Source organism: Impatiens glandulifera, chromosome 4 (assembly GCF_907164915.1).
Source record: "Impatiens glandulifera chromosome 4, dImpGla2.1, whole genome shotgun sequence".
In the NCBI taxonomy this organism is placed as follows: Eukaryota; Viridiplantae; Streptophyta; class Magnoliopsida; order Ericales; family Balsaminaceae; genus Impatiens; species Impatiens glandulifera.
In genome coordinates this window covers 57,494,688-57,508,304 of record NC_061865.1, presented here as the reverse complement: position 1 = coordinate 57,508,304, position 13,617 = coordinate 57,494,688, and the positions used below count along the sequence as shown (strand labels likewise).

Sequence of the window (13,617 nt, the reverse complement as noted above, 5' to 3'; positions counted from 1 at the left end):
CCCGAGATAAAATGCCATGACCATGGACTATAAAGTAGTGTTTCGACAAGAGGTCTTTGAGTATATACACTTTTGTTTCTGACGCAAGAGTTGTGACTTCTTTATTGGCTACTCACAGTATCACTATATATTTCACATATACCCAACCACCAGCTTGATCACCCTTTTACAGATCGATCGTAACTAACATCAAAATACATGATCCACACATATGATTTTACTTGAACACATCAAGTCTAAGGACAGTTCACTATAGTAGCTACGAGACGCACCACTAACACAAAATTATATATATATATATATATTACCATGAGGGTTTCGTGCGAGACACTCCAGTGCGTTTTAAACTCATTAACAACCACCTGTATGTTCATTCAGATTTATCAATTATAATCTCGAGTTATAGGGATACTTGCTTGATAAAATCAAGCAATGTAACACACACTAGTTTTATCGGTTTAATGATGATGTCCTATCTCAGTAAACCTACGACTATGAATTATTTTGATATGAACGTTATACATCATAATAAGAGACCTATATTTATGATCATTATCATAAACACTGTTATACTAGTAACATATTATGGACTTCACTTGATTCATATGCTCGTTAAAGACAAAAAATATAAAACAAGGAAGATGCCTTTATATCTAAATTTAATAATATTAGATTGCAATACCTTAAATGCCAAAGTGATGGCCATTGAGCACTATTATCTAACAACATCAAAATATTGTAATATCGCATTCAAAACTTTTCATCCAAATCACCGTGAAGAAAAAATTGTTTTGACATTCATTTGTTGAAGATGGAGGTCTTTTTTGACAACCAAACCCAAAATAGTTCTAATTGACATAAATTTGACCACTAAATAAAAGATCTCGTTGTAGTCAATACATTTCTTCTGTTGAAATCCTTTCACAACCAACATTGTCATGTACCTAATACTTTTATCATTTTATTCTTTAGTCTTAAAGATCCACTTGTTGTGAAATGCTTTATTTCCTTTTGGTAGCTTGGTGAGCTGCCAAGTCTGATTCGACGTCAAATAGTCCATTTCATCTTTCATCGTAGACTACCACTTAACTAGTTAATCTGATTGCATTAGTTCTTCCTATCATTTAAGTACGCCTCTATCTGTCAACAAGATGTAGTTTAGAGATGGGGACTACCTCTTAACTAGTTTTGATTTTTTGACGAATTACTCAACTGTATAATCGGTGTTTGCTGATTTACCTCCAGGACCACGTTCTCAACAATTTCTTTTTCAACAACACTTTGGTCTTCTTCGAAAGTCAGTATATATTCGGCTGAAAATCTCTCATATCAATCATAGCAGATTCTTCTAATTTGTAATCACTATCTGATGTCTTTTCGACACAATCTTTGTAGAAAACATGTTCATTGAAGATGACGTTTCTACTACAAATGATTTTCCAATTTTGATTAACCCATAATCAATAATCAAACTCAATATCACGATAACCAATGAAAAATTACTTATTAGACTTTGGATAAAGTTTGTTTATATCACATTCATTAATATGCACATATGATAAACAACTAAATACTTTTCAAATAAGAAATGTTTACCTTTTTACTGCTCCAAAATTTTGTGGAATTATGAATTCAAGAGGAATAAATGGTCATTTGTTGATTAAGTAGGCAACAATATTAATAGTTTATGTTCAAAAGGTTTTAGGCAGCCCAACGTGCAATCTCATAATTCTAGCACACTTGTTTAGTTTTTGATTTATTTGTTCAGCTACTTCATTCTCTTAAGGCATTCGGGAAACAATCTTTACCATATTGATCTTATTTACATCACAATACTCTCTAAAATGTGAATTGATGTACTCGCCTCCATTGTTGAATATCAACCATTTAACATTCAAATTTGTTTCATTTTAAACCAAAACCTTCAATTTCTAGAAAAACAACAAATACATCATATTTGTTTTTCATAAAATAAACCCATGTGTTTCTTATCAAATTATCTATAAACGTTACATAGTAGTGTGATCCACCAATAGAAGAAACATTTGTAGGTTGTTGAGATATTTGGCCCATTGGGCTTGAACTAATAATATATATTATATTACATTATTGTATAATAATATATTTGTTAAATTAAGTTAAAGGGGAAATTGATAAATTAATAAGGGGAAAATTATAAAACTAAGTTAAAGAGGGAAATCATTAAATTAAGTTGAATTATGGAAAACGTTTTAATTGATTAAAATGAACTTAAGATAATTAAAATGAACATACATTGTTTTGATGATGGCGTTGATGAAGGAATAAAACTAAGTTCAGTAATGTATTAATGCGCAGGTAAAAACTGAAGATTCGCTGGCAGCAAAGTTGCTCCATCAATAGAGCTCGCTAACAACAAAGTTGCCATCAGTAGACTTGTTATCAACTGAAGATACGCTAACAATAGAGTTGCCATCAAAAAACTCACTATCAGCTGAAAATGCGCTATCAGCAGACTTGCCATCAGCAGACTTCCCACCAACTAAAGATGCGCCATCAGCAGACTCGCTATCAGCTGAGCGGCTCCATTAGTAGAGTTCGCTAACAGTAGAGCTGATCAACAGCTGAGTCCGCTATCAGTAGAGTAGCTCATCAGTAGAGCTCGTTATCAACTGAGTTTCACATCAGTTGATTACGATAAATTGCAATACGACAAAATGTACAACCAACTCTCTACTCTAACATACAAAACGATAAACGAATATTCCATTCTTTTGTGCACTAAAATCTCGTACGCCAGGCATGCGACAAATGTACCACTACCACGTATTGACAAGATGGATTCGACCGTTGCCACACTTCAAATATAAAAATGCATTAGAGAACAACGCAGAACTCGCTCGTCCGTTAAGCTATCTCGCTGGTTCTTGATCTTTTGAAAGTTCACAGAATATACACGACGATCACACAAGATAGTCTACTCGATAATTCTTATATTATTCGATAATCATTTTACTTGTGCAAGTTGAACAGATAGACGTCTGTTCAACAAGATAGTGTGAGACCTAGGAGTTCAAACAGACAAGTGTTAATACTTGTGATCTGAGTGGGTTTGTGTAGAGGCTATACAAATCAAAGTTTTCTAGTGGAATCATTTTGGAAACAGAAGAAGGGGTGACGTATGAGTATTTATCTCCAAACATCCATAAAATCTTGTGTTGTCTTTTCATTGCTCCATTCATTCTCATATATGCCGCTTCAAATCCTACAAGCATTTTCTGCACTTGAAATCGTTCAAGAGTTTGCTATGATTTGTCCTAGAATAGAAACTGATTTTCAATCCCTAACAGGATTAAAATCGCATTTAAGTGAAAAATAGAACAACAATATTCAACCCCCATTCTACTATTGTCTTCGATCATAACAAGTGGTATCAGAGCGATGTTTTCTATTCTTAAGTTACTACAAATATCTGAATCATATCTTACCTAAACAAGATTCCAATGTTCTCAAAGGAAGACTATGATGACTGGAAGATCAGAATGCAAGCACATCTGGTTGCACAAGATGATGATATGTGGTATGTCATCACAGATGGTCCCATGAAGATATTAAAGGTCAACACAGTCACAAATACAATGGAGGGTGCTCCTCAAATGACGGATAAACCTAGATACAAGTGGACTGCTGAAGACAAAGGAAAGATCAACCTCGACAACGTGGCCAAAGATATCCTCTAGAAAACTTTGAACAAGAACATGTTCAGCAAGATCAAATCATGTTCCTCTTCCAAAGAGATATGGGAGAAACTGACTCAACTTTGTGAAGGCAACAACCAAACAAATTAAAACAAGCTGATGGTTGTCACACAAAAGTTCGACAGCATCAGGATGCGCCTAGGTGAGACTATGACTGAGTTCGACGAAAAATTCAACAACATAGTCATTGAACTCTCAACCCTGGGAAAGGTATATAGGAACAAAGAAGTTGTTATCAAAGTTATGAGAGTTTTGCCTAGAGAATGGGATATCAAAACGATAGCTATGAAGGAATCTAAGGACCTCAACAAGATCGAGCTATATGATCTATTTATCGATCTAAATGTCTACGAGTTTGAGATAAACTCAAGGAATGAGGAGGAGGAGTCCACCTCCATCACAACTCAAGCATTGGTGACTGCTGAAGAGCCACCTGCTTCGACATCTGTCAAGTCTGTTGAACAAATCAACGACGATGCAATGCCATTATTTGTCAAAAAGTTTGGCAAATTCATGAGGAAGAATCACTCTAACTCTAATCTTAACAAAAACAATTATAAAAATAAGTCTAATGCTAACTTAAAAAGTTTTAATTGTGACAGGCAGAAAACTCAAAGGGATGATTATTATTGTATTAGTTATTTGTTTAATATATATATATATATATATATATATATATTAAATGATTTATATATTATAAAAAATAAGATTAGTTTAAACACAAATAAACTAATTAACATCACAAGATAAGAATTCAAAATTAAAATTTATAAATCACTTAAGTAATCTTACTTAGTTCAAACACAAAGAAACTAAATATATAAGATTACTTAAAGAAATAAAGTTCTCAAAAAACACATATTTTGGTTTCAAAATGTATTAAAGCCTTATGTAGTAAGAGATATAGGGATGTTATATTTTCAGAAATGGATTTCATATTCAAATGAACCTGTAATAATAAAAAGTGGGTTTTTTTTAGCCATGGACCTAATAAAAGAAAATTTGGGATAGAATCCTATAAAATCTCCCCTTCCAAATCAGGAATGAAAGTTTCCTTTCATCCCACTCAAGTAGGTACTCGAAACAAATACAAATAAAGAGGAAAATTATCACTTTCAAATTTCAATAAAATCTACTCTTACTCAAGTTTTCAGTAAAAATCAAACAATATTTAATTGAACTTCCTAACCGACTACTTCTTAGAATGTGTATAAAATAACATATTTATAATAACATTATGAATAATGAGTATAGGTAGAATATAATGACTAAAAATGAGTGTAGATTAATTTTCAGCAAAATAAATCACAAGATAAGTGATCTGAAAGGAATCTTTATGACTATGATTCATGGTAAGGAGTTATTTGGATATGGTTTAATATAACAAACTTATTCTTCACTAGTTTAGAAGCCTATACAAACAGATCCTTATCTAGGTTTTGCATGCTGAGTTGCTGACTGTAATCCACCCGTCTCCTGTTTTCTTTTTTTGTCCAGTTTTGTTTCATCGCTTCACGTGATTCTAAATATTTGTTTGATATAGAGTTATTTCCAAATAATATTTGAATTCTAAAAAGAACAAAAATTATAAAAAAATGGTTCATTTGAATACACTATTTTTTATTGAATAAATGATCATTAAAGTTTTTATCCAAAAATTATTTATGAAAATTTCAAATTCATTAATTGTTTAAACAACTATTAGTCTTTTCAGAAACACCATTTTGGTCTAGTTTGAATATAGTTTTAGATGAAAAATCTATAACACATACTGCACACTCACCATATTTTAATATTTTAGGCACCACTTTTTCTCTTATCATATTAGTTACATATAGTTATTTTCTTATTTGAGAAAAATTAATATATACAAAAAAATTTTTGTTCAAATTTGATTTTTATTATTAATATTATTATTGATGTGCCAACACAGCACAACTCCATATTTTTAAATTTGCATGAGTTTATTTTATATTATTTTCTTTGATTTTAATAATAAAATAAACAGGTACATCAAATAATTATTTTTTTAATATTAATGCTCAAATTTTAAATTAATAATTAATTTTAAATCTAAAACATATAAAATTCAAAATCTAAGAAACTAATTAAGTCATGTAAATACTTTAATTTTATCTTTCACATTTAATAATAATATGAAAACTAGTTTAAAATCATTGCACCCATAATTGTTTGGGCTTGCACTTGTACATTTTTTTTATTAGGTTCAAAGTGTGAAACCAAAAAATAAACTGCATAATCAACCAAGTTGTCTTGTAATTTAAATTAGATTAGACCAATTTTATATAGAAATATTTATTTATTTAAAAAACTAAGACAAATTTTCATTATTATTAAGTATTGTTGAAGATTAATTTAGACAAAAATCCCCAAACAAAATTAAATTAAACAAAAATCCTTACAAGAAAATCATAAGTATTTTAATAAACATCATAGAATAACCAATCTAAAAATAAACACAACAGTGAACAAAAATATTGCACTCTTGGATCAATATAAAGAGTTAGTTTGATTTTATTTTGGATTTTTTATTAAAATTTAATTATTTTATTATATGTCTCTTTAATTATCAAATCACTATATTTATCAACACAAATATTAAAAAAAATTAATTTTTTTTATAAATATATATAATAATTTAATTAATTAAAAGTTAAATAAAGTGTTTTTCATTAAATAAGTTTAGTTTGATGTTAGTTATTTGAAGGATTAATTTTATTAGTTAAAAAAAAAATTAAATAAAAGTATAAATTATTATTTTAATTTAATAAAAAAAATTATAGTAAAAAAATTGATTTATTAAAAATAAATATAAAATTTGGTTTAAAAGTCTTAATTAAAATGATTATCCTTCTTCTTCTTCTTTTTTCTCTTTCATCTACTTTTCTCTTGTCACATGCCCTAGAATTCTAGAGATCATCATCACTAAAGCAGTTTCCATTGACTGCCCATTTATTCAATCATTAAATTTAATTTTAATTATTAGTCAAACATAATATTTAATATAAATCAAAATTCATTTTATACAAATTTGAAGAGTCAAATATATATATATATATATACTCCCTCAGTTTTCCTTAACTAATTATATAGGTTTGTTTTGCTTTTCTTAAGAGTATGTTAATTAATAACTTATTATTAACACAAGTTTAATTAGTTTAATTTATTCATCACACAGAGATAGAGATGTGGCCTTTAAGTTGATTGCAGTGTAATATATTTTTTTCTAAGAAATTGATTGGAAATTCAATACATTCTTCCAACTATATATATATATTTATATATAATTAAATGAGAAAAACAATGCTTAATTAATTAGGGTAAAGATTGCATACAAAGATAAAATATAATTAAATAGCCATGTTTTATTGGAAATAATTAATTGGCTTAATTAAACTGTCCAACCAATGTTTCCAGTTAAGAGGGCCAACCTGTTTAAAATAAAATTTTATAAAAAAACTGGCATTAATTTATATCTAAAAGAGAACAGCTAATTCATTTTGAAAAGTGTACAAATAAACTCCTAAACTCTAACATGTTTTTACCATAGTTGATTTTGAGTTGGAATTAAACTCTAATCGATTTTTTAATTGTTCCTAATGTCAAAACACGAATTTATAACCTTTTTGAACAAGAATTTGTATGTTTTACTTGCTTAATCAAGTTTTGATCTAAGTAACAATGTTTATTATTAAAAATATTTTTTAACCAAACAATTTAGTAATAAAAATCTTAAAGACAAACTCATAACAATAAAATTTATTGGATTTCACATTAAAAAATGGTTATAGTCCAATAATTGTTATCCTTAATATATACAACAAATAATAATAATAATGTTACAATGTGATTCAATTTAAACACTTAACCTTGTAAAAATCAATTTATGCATAGCCTATTTAATAACAAAAGATTGCCCTTATAATTTCTTTTATTTAAAACAGTCCATTAGATAATAATCAAAATTACGAACTATATCATTTTTTTTTGTTAATACAAATCTTCTAAATTTTTTAATCACGGCTTAAATTTAAAATGTTTTTAAGTCAAAATTGAACTTTGAGATTTTGATTGCTTAAACAATATTCGTTCTAACTTAATCTCCCAACATTCATAAAAGAAACATCTTTTTTATTTCATCACCCAAGATCAAATACCTGTTTTTATTTTTACGATCCAAATTTATTTTCGAGGCCGCTAACATGATTCATTTTTAAATCTAAAAAATGAAACATTTGATTTCTTAAATAATATTATTATAACTTTAAACTTTTAAAAGATCCTAGCATAGATCTTTCTTGTATCCCATATATAAATAATACAATGATGTGAATTTGCATATTTTAGGAAAACATTGTATGTCTTTAGAAACTTAAGGGACTATTATAATAGATTTTCTCCATAAGATTTGTCATAGGACACTTCATTGTGACTTGAAAGCAGACAAAGTATATATACATTTGAAAGATTAATAGAAAAAACAAATTGTCAATTTCCTAGCATACAAGAAGAAAACACCAACTGGATAAAGAGTAAAGAATAATCATTTTGTAGTTCCCGTTGAATACTATGAGGATATTCAAATTGAAGGGACAAAAATACCAATTTCGCCCTCTACAACTACTTTTACATAAGTTCATTTTTTCAAGTTTCAAATGAAAAAACAATGAACAACAAATCCCAAATCCTCTCATATCTCCTTTTGTTTTCAATTGGTATTACATTTGGGATTGTTCTAAGTTTCATCTATCTAACCAATTTCTCTTTCAATTTTCAAATAACCCAATTCTCTTTCTCTACGTGGCGGCCAGTGTTACCCAATTCGAAACCTAATGGTCGTGTGGGTCTAACTAATTACTTGAAACCTCCGATCGGATTAACCCATGACATGACCGATGAGGAACTGTTATGGAGAGCTTCAATGAATCCAAAAGTTGATGAATTTCCATTTGAGAGAGTCCCAAAGATTGCATTCATGTTCTTGGTTAAAGGGTCGATTCCATTTACTCCTTTATGGGAAAGATTCTTCAATGGCCATCGAGGATATTATTCTGTTTATGTTCATTCTGATCCTGAATTTAATCAAACAGATCATCAAGACTCTGTTTTTTATGGAAGAAGAATACCAAGCAAGGTATTTACAATTTTCCCTTGATCACGATATTCTAATTAATAAGCTAGCTACAATAAATTAATTTTATTTCTTACCATTGTCGTAATCATCCATTTTTAATATTAATTAAATTAGTAGAAACAACCATTTTTATCATTATTTAATTAGACTTTAATTAATTTAATAAAACACTAGTTATCCAACCCTCATATCTTCATCTTAAGCAAGAATAAATAACATCATTTCACACCTACTTTAATTAAGCTTGAATTAATCTAACCCTAGTTATAATTTGCTCCACTTATCTTCATCTTAAGAAAGAATTAATCTTTTCTATTTAAACAATTTGCAGAAAGTAAAATGGGGAGAAGTGAACATGATCGAAGCGGAGCGTCGCCTCCTAGCGAACGCCCTCCTCGACTTATCGAACGAACGATTCGTCCTCTTATCGGAAGCATGCATTCCTCTTTACAATTTCCCAACAGTTTACTCCTACCTAATAAACACGACCCAAAACTTTGTGGAATCTTATGATCTCGCTGGTGCAGTGGGCCGGGGCCGATACAACAACCGAATGATCCCAATCGTCACAATCGATAAATGGAGAAAGGGCTCCCAATGGTTCCAAATGGGCAGGTCTCTAGCTTTGGAAGTTGTATCCGATTGCGTTTACTTCCCAGTTTTCCAAAAACATTGTAGGGGACAATGTTACTCAGACGAGCATTACTTGCCGACATTTGTAACCACGAAATTTGCGGAGGGGAACTCGAATAGGACTTTGACGTGGGTTGATTGGGAGAAAGGAGGGCCTCATCCGACTAGGTTTGTGGGGAAGGATGTGAGTGTGGAGATGTTGGAGAATATGAGGGTAGGAAGTAAATGTGAGTATAATGGGAAGGGGACTAGTTTTTGCTACATGTTTGCTAGGAAGTTTGCACCGGATGCCCTTCAAAGCTTGTTGAGGGTAGCCCCAATGCTTATGGGGTTTGTTTCTTAATTAGGATGCTTTTAGATAATAAAATATATAGAATCTAATTGCACATAGATTTGTCACTATTAATCAATTAATTCTTTTGGTAATTAGCTTATAGGAGATTAATCGAGTTATGTGTAAGTCCCTATTCAAAATTAAAAATGATTTTTGTTTAGTTGTTTTGGTAAGATTAATTAACAATATAAATAAAGTGAGACTTTGTAACTTTGCGGTAAACACATGAACTCGTATTGTGTACTCAAGATCATTTGTTCAAGTTTTTAATCCGAATCATTTAAAAGAAAGATTAGTTAACAATAAGGGTCTTACACATCAGAAAAAATCTTCACAAATGAAAATGAGTTTGTCCTATATTTAAAAAAAAATGGATTGATGTCTTATAAATGTTAAGGTTTTTTCGAATATTTAAAAATGTACACTATTTTTATATATACAAGCCTTCAAAATGAGTCCAAATCTAACATTGTTGAGTTTTGCTATAGTTTAATTTTCCTTGCAACACTTGCATTGAACAAGAAATATATTTTGTTGATTTCAACATTTGCATTGAGTATATAAATATTGAATTAATTGTAAATCACCCATGGTGTTAAAAAGAAGCTCATACAAAGATTATCCAAGATTCATGAGAAGAAATTGACATTAATGAAATCATAATGTTTTAGGGCGGATGTGAATAAAGAAAAACATGAATGTAAAGTTAAATACTAGGAAAAAAAGACAAATATGCAAAGTGAATTAAATCATAAGGGCTACCTCAACCTAGAGCTTGTTTGGTTGGGCTTTATTATAAAAACCAATCATAATCAAATATGAATTAAACATATCAATAAATTTAATAATTAAAATACTACAATACCCTCTTTATATATTTGGTCATTATAAATTAATACCATAAAAAAACATAACTTTCACCACTATTTAAGACGTTTAGAAATAATTAAGGTTATTTTCAATTGTTGTGTTAATGGTTTATTATGTTGTATGATTGATTGGGAGTTTGAATTTAGTTATGAACAAGTATAAGTAGTACCTAAAAGGTAATAATAGAGATGGGTTTTCAAACCAATGCCAATCTCTAACCTTCTTTCTCTTACATGTTGACAAAAGATTTATGTTTATGTATGAAAGAACATCATATTTTCTAGCTAGCTAGCTAGATAAGGGGGCAAGAAAGACCTATATATATTGTATCGAAATTCAAGCCAAAAAAAACATATTAATGTGTTTTTTTTTTTTTTTATGTTTTCCTTTTCCCTACCCTAGCTGTTCTCTCTAACCAAATGATCAAGACAGATGCTTCTCCAATGTCTTTAATTTTGAATCACGAGACCGGCCCACTGCTTCTCCTTGTTATTCTCTTTCCCTCCCTCTCTCTCTCCTCTCTCTCTCTCTCCTCTCTTTCTCATCTCTCTCACTCTCCCTCTCTCTCGAGCGTGTGTCTGCTGCAGAGGTGTGGGGTTGGCAGAGAGAGGAACTGATAGACAACTTCATTTGAAACCACACTTTTTTCTTCACCACAATTTCATCAAGCTTCTCCTTCTCCATCTCCATCTCTTTTAGATATTAAATGCAGTTCCCTAACTGAAGTAGTACTCTTATAAAATATATTTCAATCTCAAAGATTTCATCCCATCCTCACATTTCAGCTCATCTTTACTTGTCTTTCTCTGTCGGTACCATGTATGTAACGTAGGCCTCTCCCCACACTCACACAAACACAAATTAACACAAAAACACATGAAGAAGATGATGTTTTTTCTTACTTTTCATTTCTCTCTCCATTTCATGCATTCATAATTAAACATCTTTACTTACTTTTTTGCAGGAGATCAGAAGGAAACCCTTTGGACCTCAACAACTTTCCCGATGATTACCCTAAGCAAGTTACCGAGGACATATCTTCATCTGCTGGTACATACATTCATCATTTTTCTCCAGAAAAACAAAAATTTATAAGATCTGTACATCTGATTTATATATATAATGCATTTACTCAGTATAACTATAAGATCTACTATTTTACATCGATTACCAAAAATGCATGCACCAGTAAGGGGTTAATCTCCCATCTTTGATTTTCACTAAACCCTTATCAGAAAAAGAGAAGGTTTGGTTTTGATGATGTTGGGTGGCGTCGATCCATCCTTTCAATGGTGCTTTTGAGTTAGAAACCCTAGTAGAGGAGAGAGAGATAATTGCATGCGGTTTTGATTTGAAATTAGGAAACACAAAAGGCTAAAAACCTAAACATGTTTTTAGGATCTACTATTGAAGAGCATTTACATACATAGATTGTTGTAATTACAGGAGGGTACAGGAAGAAAAAGAGTAGCGGCGGAAAAGACTATGAGGTTGCTGGTAAAGTCTATGAATGCAGATTCTGTTCCCTCAAGTTCTGCAAATCTCAAGCCCTTGGTGGCCACATGAACCGCCATCGCCAAGGTAAGTTTTCTTTTCTCTTTAGATCTCTTCATCACTATACGGGCCCTTTTGATTTTGTAAGCTCAATCTAAAGATCATCTCAATTTCTCAATTTGAGAATTGAATCAAACTAATTCAGATTTGCTTAGAAAAATGTGCATGCAAACATTACAAAATCACAAATGTTCAAAGTTTCACAAAACACACCACTAAACCCGGCGAGATTAACCATTCAAGGAATATCAATGTTCATCAAGGAACAAAACATACCAAAAATCTATTGTTAACTAGATCGGTGATTCCAATGAAAAATGATGAAAATATATTTATTTATTTATTTTGATTTTTCTAGTTCTTAAGATTTGTCTATGAAGCTTCAAGTTTTGAGTTTTGTTTTTTAGTTTGTTCTTGTTGTAGCTTGTGACTAATCTGGTCACAATTTGAATTGTTTTGGATCTAGTTTTGACTGTTTTTATGTGATGTTTACAATTTCAAGAATTAATGAAAAATAGTCATTTAAAAAAAATAAATTAAAAAGTTAAAATAAAGTATAAATTGAATGATTTAATTGAAAATTGATAAAATGGTATGAGAATTTGATAATTTGGATTAAATTTAAGATCAAACAAGATCTACCCATTTATAGGTTTAGTTTCTCAAGGATATATACCCCTATTATATATATATATAAAAATAAATGATTAAGTTAATAACTCAAGCATAGTCATGTCAATGGATCTCATGTCCCCTAGGATTCTGTGTGGGAATTTGTTAATTAATGTTTGTGTTGATTTGATGTTTTACATTTGACTAAAAAAATATTTGATTTGATTTGTGTTTTGTGTCGTCAAACTGTTAGAAAGGGAGACGGAGACTCTGAACAAAGCTCGTCAACTGGTCTTTGGGGCTGATAGCCTTCCTGTACCTCCTCATCATCTAGGGTTTGTAAAATATAGATGTGATTAATTAATTTTTATTATTTTTCAAATTAATTAATAAAAATAATAATTATTATTTTTTCTGACAGTGGGCAAGGAGTAATTCCTCATGGAGGTGGTTTGAGCTATCACCACCATCAAATGAGATCACCACCTGCATTATACCCTACACAACCTCCAAGGCTCTACTCTGCTGGAACAGCTGGATCATCATATCCGTCCAATTATCAACACCATCCAACGGGCAACGATTGTTACATGGGTCACGTTCTAACTCCACATGCAAACCCTAATTACGCTGGAGAAGGGTCCACTTACACTTGTATCGGGGCACCAGTAGGTCAATCATTTCCTGGCCCTGCTGGAACCGGACGAGGACAAATGGACTGA

The 13,617-nt window shown here is 30.5% G+C and overlaps 2 protein-coding genes across 2 annotated transcripts; both read left to right on the top strand.

Moving 5' to 3' along the window:
- The first annotated feature begins 3,887 nt into the window (after nt 1–3,887).
- On the top strand, nt 3,888–9,869 carry LOC124935509 (glycosyltransferase BC10-like). The gene is made up of 2 exons (XM_047475942.1): nt 3,888–4,242; nt 9,189–9,869. The coding sequence occupies exons 1-2, from the start codon at nt 3,888–3,890 to the stop codon at nt 9,866–9,868; spliced, it is 1,035 nt and encodes a 344-aa protein (XP_047331898.1). The 3' UTR covers nt 9,869.
- Nucleotides 9,870–11,394: 1,525 nt separating this feature from the next.
- Nucleotides 11,395–13,617, top strand: LOC124935508 (zinc finger protein STAMENLESS 1-like). Its single transcript, XM_047475941.1, has 5 exons — nt 11,395–11,548; nt 11,694–11,779; nt 12,176–12,310; nt 13,149–13,230; nt 13,317–13,617. Coding segments are annotated over exons 1-5 (606 nt in total). The 5' UTR covers nt 11,395–11,546.

Bases quoted from the DNA above. Each gene is read 5' to 3' on its own strand.
- LOC124935509 (XM_047475942.1), top strand. From the start codon at position 3,888: ATGACTGAGTTCGACGAAAAATTCAACAACATAGTCATTGAACTCTCA. The intron at 4,243-9,188 runs GCAAATTCATGA...CTTCATCTTAAG, and splicing joins ATTATTTGTCAAAAAGTTTG to AAAGAATTAATCTTTTCTAT.
- LOC124935508 (XM_047475941.1), top strand. The intron at 11,780-12,175 runs GTACATACATTC...TTGTAATTACAG, and splicing joins GGACATATCTTCATCTGCTG to GAGGGTACAGGAAGAAAAAG. The intron at 13,231-13,316 runs GTTTGTAAAATA...TTTTTCTGACAG, and splicing joins GTACCTCCTCATCATCTAGG to TGGGCAAGGAGTAATTCCTC.